Below are 10,747 nucleotides of genomic sequence, written 5' to 3'. Positions count from 1 at the left end.
GGTCCCAGTATTGACAGTGTAGCAGGAGCCAGAGGCCTCATCCCAGACCAATGAGTCATTGCAATGAACATTTGCAAGCAAAGAACTGTGGGCAAAAGGCTAAACTCTAGGACACACTGTGGCACACTACAGCTTCCACAACAAGATTTGGTTTGTTTGTTTTCTTTGTCGGGGAGGAGGTTGCAAGGGTGGAGAGCGGGTATGAGGAGAGGAAAAGATGAGTGGGATTGAGGTACATGGTGCAAAATTCAAAAAGAGCCAATAAGAAGTTTTAAAAAAGAAATAGTGAATATAATAAGCATATGAAAAATGCTCAACATCATTAACTATTCCAGAAATGCACATAAACACGACCCTAGAACACATGTTAAAAGACAAAAGGTGGCACATGTTAGTGAGGTGTCGGGAAAAGGGAACCCAAGACAGTTCAGAAAGTGGTGCAATTATTATGGAAATGTTGAAAATGTGAAAAATGGAGCTGCCGTATAACCAAGCAATTCTGCTTTTCAGTATGTATTCTAAGGAAACGCGACTGGCACCATGAAAGACCTGCCTGAGTTCCAAGCAACATTAGGGAAAATAATCAAAACATGGGACCAACATGCATATTGAAAAGTAATGGATGTTTGTGTATACACACACACACACACACACACACACACACACACACATATACATGCATATCCACATATATATGCGCGCTATATAATCCAATTAATTTGGGGTTGTTTTGTTTTGGGAGGTTTGTTGTTTTGTTTTGTTTTGATTTGTGTGGTGCTGGCAAATCAAACCCAAAGCTTTGTGTGTACTAGGCAAATGGTCTGTCACTGAGCAACATCCCTAGTCCCTCTTGCCTGTTTATTTTAAGATCTGGGTCTCACTCCGTTGTCCAGGTTGGTCTCCAACTCCTAAACTCAAGTAAGCCTACCACCTTAGCTTCCCAAAAGCTGGATCTACAGGCATGCCCCAAAATATCTCCCCTGAATAAAAGAAAGTCCTGGAATTTCTGAAGGCATGGATGAACCTGAAAGACATTAAGTTTGTTGATGTAAGCCCATGCTCTCACTTATGTATAGACTCTTACGCAGTTGTGTTCATTGAAGTGGAGAATGCATAGTAGTTGCCTGGGGCTGCAGGACTTTAGAAGTGGGATGATGCTGGTAGAGGGATGTACAGTTTTGGTGACGTAGGCTGAGTAACTGCGGTACATAACACACACCATGGTGACTGCAGTCACTAATACTGTATCACATACTTTTAATAAGACAGTTGGTCTTAAGTGTCCTTACAGTGTCTTACAGTTCCCATTGCTGTGATGAAATGTCACGACCCAAAGCAACTTGGGGAGGAAAGGGTTTATTTCGTTTACACTTCCACATCACAGCTCATCATTGCAGACAGTCATCACCGACACTCAAACAGGCATGGAACCTAGAAGCAAGATAGATGCAGAGGCCAAGAAGGAGTACTGCTTACCAGCGTGATCCTCATGGCTCGCTTAGCCTGTTTTCTTATACAGCCCAGGACCACAAGCCCACAGTGAGCAGGGTCTTCCCACTTCCACCACTAATTTATACAATTTCCTTTGGGCTTGGCTGCAGCCCCATCTTATGGAGGCATTTTCTCAAGTGGGGCTCCCTCCTCTCAAATGACTGTAGCTGGTTGACACAAAATTAGCCAACACAATAAGGAATACTTGGCAGGAAGAATGAGAACGAAGGGGCCCTCTTCAGCCGTTGTCTTCCTGACACCATTTGAGACATGAACATCATCAACAGGTCAGCTTCCTCTGAGACAAAGGGCTGTGTCAGTGGCCTGGTAGACAGAGGCCACTGAAGAGTTCTACAATGAAGCCTGAGCTCAAACACTGTAATGAGCTCAGCTGCTTGTAACTTATTTTCAAGTGCTGGGCTCCCACGCCTGGAGGACAACTAAACAAGCCCTGGCCTCTCAGAGAGTGACAGAGCCACCGGTGCTGTGTGACTGATTGCAAGAGTAAAGAACCAGTGATCGTGTTTAAACAGCCTCAAGCTTACAAGAGTGGAACAGAAATTGACAACATTCTGAAGTCAGTTAATGTCCCTTCCTTTCTTAGACACACCTGAGTTCCAGGCCACCCAGATCAACTAATCACTGGGTCCAAAACCAAACCAAATACTATTCAGGTAAGTATTTGCCCTTGGTTAACAAGAACCAGCAGTGCTGTGTTCCATCTCAAGGTCAATGTCACCATGAAAGGAGGGAAAGGTTCATTCCTTCAATAAAAACAAGGGATGAAGACCCGACACCCAGGTGGTTCTTTTCCCTCATTTTTTAATTACCTGTGAGACTATTTTTCACTTGTTCTATTAAATGTAACTTTCTCTCTTCCCTCTTCTTTCCCTTCTTTCAGCACCTACCCAGTGAGATCTCCAGGTCACCTGCTGTGTCTCTTTGACTACAATAAGTTGTCCCCTGCTCCCTTCTGACTTCATTTTCAATTGTCAGTAAGATCATGAACCTGCAAAGAGGAGTCTGTGCTCCAGCCAGCAACACACACACCCTCACACACATTTACATACATATACAGACTCACACACATACATACACAATCACACACAACACACACATACACACACACACACACAAAGGTAGCTATGTCATGAACATAATAATCTGCTTGATTTTGACATCTCACAGTGTTTGCACATATTTAAATATCATACTGTATACCTTCAATAGTGTTGTGTCGAGAGCCATTTAAAATTGCACCTGCCCTGCTGCAGCGTGTGGCTATCACTTATCATTGTAGATATTTTTCTGCTGAAGGAGAGGTAAACACGTTTTTTGTTTAGATCACAAGTGGGGGATGAGAAAAAGACTTGTGAGAGAGCAGGTGATGTTTATCCCCTTAGAAGTCGAACCACCGTGTAGGGGAGATTGGTTGTTAACCAGCTGAAAAACATCTGAGAGGAGGTATAAATGTGAGCCAAAAACAAGAGGCGGGGCCTTTGGAGACTTGGGATAGTTTTGGTTGTTCATGCTCCACTTTGAGACGCTCCTAGAGAGAACTGCACGAGGGAAGGCTTCGGGGCTCCGGGCTCCTGTTGAGGTTCCGGATTCTGGTTGCTCCAGGTTCCAGCAGAAGAAATCCTGCTGATTACGCCAGGAGAATCGTTCCTCAGAACTGATATCCTTACAGTTTCATTATTGTATTCTTTAACTTCTATAAATTCTAACACTTCTTTTCCTATTGTTTATGTTAGTCTGGTTATAAAGGTACTCTCGGTTAACAAGTTCGTAATAAAATATATTTGCTAAGAAAATTGAGCCTACGTTCTGTTTGTTTGAGTTGTTATTGGTGGTGGTGGTGAGGTTTGTTTGTTTGTTTGTTTGTTTGTTTGTTTTAAGGGGAGTCTTGTCGAGCTAAGACTGGCCTTGAACTTCTGATTTTCCTTTCTCCATCTCACAAGTTTTAGGATGCCAAGAGTGAGCCACCATGCTTGGCATGATAGTGAAATTTCAAAAGACAAAATTTTGCTTTAAAATTTATATTTTAGGTTAGACTAGACAATGAGTTTTATTATGTCATGTGTTCTGTAGAGTGGACAAAGAATTGTACATGCTCCAAGGAGACCACCCAAAGAAAGCAAATGTGACTGCAAAGTAACATAACAGGAGAAGATGCAGGGGGCATGAGAGGCAAAGGCCACAGAGGAGAAAAAAAAGAGCAGAAAGATAAATTTTATTCAGATGGGCAAACATCTCTCATCAAGGGGATGGGATGGGGCTGCAGAAGTGGGGGCCACCTGAGGGCTCTGGGTGGGACTTTTAATAGGTTCCAGGACCCTCCCCATCCCCCTCATTAGTCCTGCTCACTCACCTTTAGCTATCTGCACCAGTTGCAAGGTTCTTGGAAAAAAGGGAGGAGGGGCACGAAGGAGCAGCCCTGTCTCTTAAAGAGGCCAGTTCCCTGTTTCCTAGGCCCTCCAAGTTCCTCTGATGCTCCTCCTTTCAGAATGGTTGATGTACCTCAGTGGCATTCCATGGTGAAAAAAAAAATGATTTTCCCTGTCTCCTGAGGTATCAATTTCAAACAGTGTCTTGGGCCGGGCATGGTGGCACACGCCTTTAATCTCAGCACTTCAGAGGCAGAGGCAGGCAAGAGACCAACCTGGTCTACAAAGCAAGTCCAGGACACCCAGGACTACAAGAGAAACCCTGTCTCGGAAAAAAAATCAAATGGTGTCTTGGTTAGGGGTTAGATTTCACGCCAACTTTCCCTTCTCCACGTTAGGGTTTTTTCTGCTTTGAACGTGTGCTGGCCTTCTGCATGCTGTCACAGTGTCTGTGGACCGACCTTGCTGTGTCTGGAGCACACTGTTTTTTTGGAATCGTCTTCCACTTCTGACTCTTGAAATCTTTCTGCCTCCTCTTTTGCATAGATCCTTGAGCCTTGAAGGGAAGGGTTTAATAAAGACATCTTATTTAAAGAGGAATGCTCAAAATGTCTCATTGTCTGCACGCTGTACCATCTACTGCAAGAAGCAGCTTCTCTGATGAGGGTTAAGTAACCGGACCCAGCAATATGTTATTGATGTCATTTTATTGCTGTGTTCATTTAGCAGAATAATAGAAGGAGGTTTTCCCTAAGCCTGTGATCTATCTAGTCTCATGTTCTTGATCTCATTAATAGTGTCAGATGTGGGTTTCATCTCATGGAGTGGGCCTTAAGTGTAATTGGAAAAAAAGAAGTTGTTGGTTACTCCCGTTTATGCCACTATTGTACCAGATATATTTTTGTAGGCAGTTGCTGCTACGGTTGCAGGTTTTCAAGCTGGGTGATATTGATTATTTTTCTCATCCAGTAGTGCGCAGAGTACATTCCAGGCTCCTAGTTGGGCACCACCTCAATTTCTTCATGTTCTTGACATAACTGATGTGTTCATCGATCAGGCCTTAACAGCTTGTTGTGGAGGACAACCAATCACCCTGGCAATATCTTGTGCCATCTGGGGGAGTCTAGGGACCCCTTTGGCCAACAACTCATCAAGATGTAACCCATTCCTGGCACTGGGAGTTTGGGGGGCAGTGTTGATAGAAGCATTTAAGCTGGGTGTGGTGATACACACCTGTAATTCCAGCACTCTACAAGCTGCAGCATGGAGATCACAAATTCAAGGTCAGCAATTCCCTACTTCAGACTAAAAAAAAAAAAAAGAATGCCTCATATTATTGATGGGCCTTTCCATTCAAAATAAAGAAACATTTTTCATATCTCCTTAGTTGAAATGGCCTTCCTCAGAAGCCTCTTCAAAGCTCCAATAACATCCTTGTTCCTCAGAGTGTAGATGAACGGATTAGCCATGGGAGTAATGACACAGTAAAACAGAGTCAAGACCTTGATGAGGTCTTGGGAGCCATCCTCTGAGGGTTGCATGTAGATGTAGATCCCCGGCCCATAAAATAAAGACACCACCAGCAAGTGTGATGAGCAAGTGTTGAAAGCTTTCAGTCTCCCGGCCACAGAAGGAATTCGAAATACAGTGTGGGCAATGTAACTGTAAGATACAAGTATCATGGAGAGGGGGCCCATTATCAAGAATGTGGCCACCACTGATAAAGTAATCTCATTGACTGTGGTGTTCCCACAGGACATCTTAATAAGCCCGGGCAGCTCACAGAAAAAGTGGTCCAGCATCTGGTTCCCACACAGGGGCAACTGCACGGTGAGTGTAGACTGTAGGAGCGAATTGGCCAGGCCCGTGAGCCAAGCAGTGCTGGACAGCTGCAGACAGAGCCTGTGGTCCATGATGACAGAGTACCTCAGAGGCTTGCACACAGCCACATAGCGGTCTAAGGCCATGATGCCAAGCAGCACACATTCGGTACAGCCTAGCCAATGAAACACATAGGCCTGGGCCATGCAGCCTATGTAAGTGATGTTCTTGTTGGGCCCCTGTAAGTTAAACAGCATTTGAGGAACAGTCGTGGTGGTAAAACAGAGATCCAAAAATGAAAGGCTGGTGAGGAAGAAGTACATCGGACTTTGAAGCTGGGAATCGAGTTGAGAGACAAGAATAATTGCGATGTTCCCCAGTAATGTGAACACGTAGGAGGTCAGGAGGACCGCGAAGAGGGGAAGATCCAGCCATGGGTATTTGGTTAAGCCCATGAGAATGAAATCATCTGGAAAATCTCCGTTAATGAGCTTCATTGAATGTTCAAAGGAAAGAAGCCTGATAAAAATCAAGGAAGAAAAGAGTGATTTTGGGGGAAAAAAATCACAAGTAGGCAGAAATTCTGGAGACACTAGGAAAAAATACATTTTTATGGGGAAAAAACTGGTGTATGCCATCCAGAGAAATCACAGCAGTGCTAAGGAATGCAATAATTTATAGGCAACATTTCAAATACATGGAAAGCTCTTTCTGGGGACAAAGTTGTTTTATATAATGCTTGCTTGTCTCTCTCCACTCCCTTTTTAATAGAAATTTCTTATTGGTGGAATTTGAAACATCTGAACAAATCAGGATTCAAACATTGTGTTAACTTCTTTCTCCACTTCGTTGTGTTAGAAAAACTTGTCAGTAGTATTGCTTACATATTTCTTCTCTCTGACTAAAAATGTCAAAGGAAGGTGGGCAGGGTGTTGTTTCCCAGATTCCTCGCAGCTGAGGGAGCAGGTGATTCAGGGTTTGCCAATCAGATGCTGGTCCCCAGGACTTGAATTTAGTTGAATGATAACACAAGGGATGAAGAAAGGAAAGGGGCTTAAGAAATTCAGAGCAGACAACCTCCCGACTAATACCTATAGTGACATCACCTAAGGATGCGTCTGTGTCATCTCCTCCCTCTATCCTTCCCTTCTTGCTTTTTTTCCATCCTTCTTTCTTTCGTTGCTAACTTTTCTTCTCTACTTTTTCCATCTGGTGAAACACTACCTTTCTAGTCGTTTTTCTACTTATGATATCAGAAGCACTGTCTGCTTTACAACTAGGTACCCTGACCAATAAAGAAAACAGTACCAGGAAGCAAGTTTAAATATACTTTGGATCCCTTGTAAGGACACTGATGGGGAAGAACCCGAATGACCATCATTAGGGCGTCCAGCACACCACGCTATCCCACCACCTGCCCTCCCATCCTACGCAAGGCAGTTCTGTTCTGTCTGATGAAGCTGCCTTCCTTGAAATGTTATAGCTCTCAGGAAAATGAAAAGGTGGCCCCCAAAAGAGAAACATATGCAAAAGATGTGACACAAAAGACAAAACGGGAGATGTGGCCAGGTGGTACAGCACTTGCCCAGTGTGTGGAAAGTTCTTGGCTCACTTGCCAGGACCACCACCAAAAAAGGGGCTACTATAATAAAATCCAACTATATATTTCTTGAAATGGACAAAATTCAGAATGCATACAAGACCAAGTGCTAGAACGAAAATAATACCAAATGCTAGAATATAGACAACACCAAATACTAGAACACAGACAATAACAAGTTCTAGAACACAGACAACACCAAGTGCTAGGACACAGACAAAAGATGAAACCAAGAGCTAAGACATGCAAGGCCAAATGCTATGACAGAGACAAGACTGAATGTGAGACCACTGGCTAGACCAATGCTCAAACACAAACAAGACCAAGCAGCAGAGCACAGATAAGACTAAACTGTGGTACAGAGACAAAACAAGTCAAACAGTAGTACTTAAGCAAGACCAAATGCTAGAAGATGGATAATCCCAAGAGCCAGGGCAGAGACAAGAACAAAAGCTGAGCCAGGTGTTCCTGTTTGCTACTGGCCAAATGCACAGTGGTGCACTTACTTAGAAGTCAGCACAGCAGATTCTAACAACATCAAACATAAACTGTCAAACTCAGCTAGAGACTGCACTCCTTGCGAGTCTCCAAGTGTACTGCAAACTTATGTCCATATAAAAATTTGCACATGAATGTTTGTAACTTCTTTACTCATAACTCCCAATATTTATGAATAATTGAAATATCTTTCAGTAGGTGAATAGATTAATAGCCCGTGGTATATCTAAATAATAGGACATTACTCAGTACTAAAAAATTGAGCTTTCAAGCCATGAAAAAACACCAGAGAAGGCAACCTGAGAAAGCTATATTCCTCTCTTCCAACAGAACGTCATCTCAAAAGGGTGACATTTTAGAGATGTTAACCCGTCAGTGGCTGCAGGTGTGAGAATCATTGCAACATCAAGGGCTTGGGCCAGTGGAACTATCCATCGCTTCTGTGTGCACCGCTCTCTGTAAGGATGGGTGTACGCCATGATAAATCTGTCCAAACGCACAGTATGTATACTGCGAAAGGCTAATTCCAATGTCAGTTCTGAATTTGGAGGAATCCATCGATGCTGCCTCATTGATCACAAGTGTTCCTTTGTGGTGGGAGGAAAGGGAAAGCTGCATATGTGCGAAGGTGAGGTACTTATGGGAAATCTCTGTACCTTTGCTCAACTTTTCTCTCAGCCTAAAATGTCTCTAAGGTAAATTTTGAAGAAAAAAAAAAATCTATCTGTCCATTGAGAAGGGTATATGACAAATGAAAGTGAATTCTTCTTGTAGCCCACTCAATATGCATAAAAGCTCAGAACCAATTAAAAGAGAAACCTGAAGAAAAGGATAATACATGTAAAAATGAATGCAGAGACGTCCTAGTTTAGGACATAGATACCACATGTAAGATTTAATTCTAAGAAATTTTAGCCAAAGGGATTGCTTGTGAATTTATCATGATGAGAGAGATGTGTTTCGGTTTACCGGCTGAGCCTGGGGCAGTTGTTTTAATTGTTTTCTTTGTTACATGACTGAAATCTGGTTTCAAAGTGACATACTTGAATGTCGTGGACTAGCTAGAGTCCCTATGGTGCGTGATAGAGGATCGTGGGAGGATTATAGAGAACTTTCATGTCCACTGATCATAACACACAGACAGGTGATGAGGACACGGCTACTGCAGCCCATGGCTCAGTGGGTTCAAAAGGAAGAACCTCATGCACAGCCATGACTGGACCCTTAGTTAACCTGTTTCAAGTGAGTGACATACAGTAGTGGGTCTATACCAAGAATCCGCTCTTCTCAAGGGCCAGATCCCAACACAGAGTGCTTTAGCTCTATTATTGCTCTGTCTTCATAAGCATACAAAGAAAAATAACAAAAAGCAGGAGTGGCTCCTCATTCATATCACGGGAAGCAAGACACAGCTACCTAAGCCATGGTCTAATGATGGCTACAAACATAATTAGAACAACGGATTCTCGTTCTAGGTCTCTTATCTGCTTTGCTTTCTTCCCCTCCTTCCTCTTCCTCTTCCCCCTCCTCTTCCTGTTCCTCATCCTCATTCTCTTTTCAAGACAGGCTCTCATGTAGCCCAGGGTGGTTTCGAACTCTCTGTGTAGCTGAAGTTGGCTTGAAAGCCCTGATTTTCCTGCTTCCCCTCTCAGGGCCTCTTCTTGGACTTGGACTTGAAGCTGGAGTGAGGCCTCTCCATAGACCTTGCACACCACTGATCTAGCTTGTTGGGCCTCTACCTATTACACAGCCATTCCTTTATTTATTTATGTCAGTCCATCAAGCCTAAGGAACCCTTCCAAGTGAACGCAATTCACACCTGATTATCTTTCCTTCTTGTTCCCCTATGAACTATGAAAGGCTGCACCTACTGTGCTTTGCCTTTGTGTACTTAGCTAAGCATTTCATCATAACTTTATAGTTGTTAATTAAAGGTTTAAAATACAGATTCAAGTCTCCCCTTTTCATAGGCTTTTTTGGTTCTCTGAACCTTTTTAGACTTGGAAACTAGCATTTCTAGCCCATGTTTGAGACAACATGAGTCACCTTTGGATTACACTTCAAGGGGTATTCATAGCTCAGGAGACTATTAAGTATGAATGCTTTGGTCCTTATGTGAGTCGGATCTTCGGGGCTGGGGGCACATAGCTGAATAAGTAGATATTATCCTCTAACGTCTCGAAACATGGCTGAGGTCCAGAAACTAGACCCACAAACAACCAGAAATTAGCTGTGTGAAGATAAGCACCAGAGAAAACTCACTTAATCAGGGACATATGGAGACAAAGGCAGTGACAAGGGACTGTCTCCAACCAGAGAAGATAACATAGTCATCGAAGGGCACCATGCATTCACAGGTAACGTAGCAGAGGAAAAGAATGACTCCCTGTCTTCTCAAAAACGTCCTCAAGATTTTTGACTTGTTGGCCGTTGTCACCAAATTTGATTCTTGAATTGACCATCAATGTGTCATATTTTAAGGAATGTGTGTAATCATGACCTTCTCGCTCATTCTTTACTGAAGTGACGTGAACAAGTGCCAGCAATTTCGTTGGGAGAGTAAGAATTCAGTTAGCTGAAAATATCTTAGCTGGGCTGATCTCTTGTACCTCAGAACTCTCATGTATTTCCCCCTCTCAAAACCATATAAAAGGAAACAAATCCAGGGACACTTAGTCTTGTGTTTATAGAAAAGGACACTATTGGCACATACCTCTGTTTGTTTGGATTTATTGAGCAGATGTGGTCAGCTATAGAAACCTAGTTAGGAGAAATGTTGCCAGAGGACCAGATTCCTCAGGTCTGAAGAGAGATGAGTGGGTTGGATCAAGCTAGGGACCCAATGAGAGCCTCTCAAGTCTAGATGTGGCAGGTTGTGTGGTAGAAAACATTCTCTCCTGATTCTAAGGCTGACTTGGAGGCATATAAAACCAGCTTCCACACAGTGCAC

At 43.2% G+C, this 10,747-nt stretch overlaps 1 protein-coding gene across 1 annotated transcript; it reads right to left on the bottom strand.

Moving 5' to 3' along the window:
• Positions 1 to 5,251: 5,251 nt before the first annotated feature.
• Positions 5,252 to 6,196, bottom strand: LOC127186986 (olfactory receptor 2B11-like). The gene has a single exon (XM_051143249.1). It carries the CDS (start codon positions 6,194 to 6,196, stop codon positions 5,252 to 5,254), a length of 945 nt encoding a protein of 314 aa, XP_050999206.1.
• Positions 6,197 to 10,747: the final 4,551 nt, after the last annotated feature.

This window comes from Acomys russatus, chromosome 3 (genome assembly GCF_903995435.1).
Source record: "Acomys russatus chromosome 3, mAcoRus1.1, whole genome shotgun sequence".
NCBI classification, from domain to species: Eukaryota; Metazoa; Chordata; class Mammalia; order Rodentia; family Muridae; genus Acomys; species Acomys russatus.
Note: the sequence above shows the minus strand (reverse complement) of the source record. Positions and strands in the feature narration are given on the sequence as shown.

Bases quoted from the DNA above. Each gene is read 5' to 3' on its own strand.
- LOC127186986 (XM_051143249.1), bottom strand. From the start codon at position 6,196: ATGAAGCTCATTAACGGAGATTTTCCAGATGATTTCATTCTCATGGGC.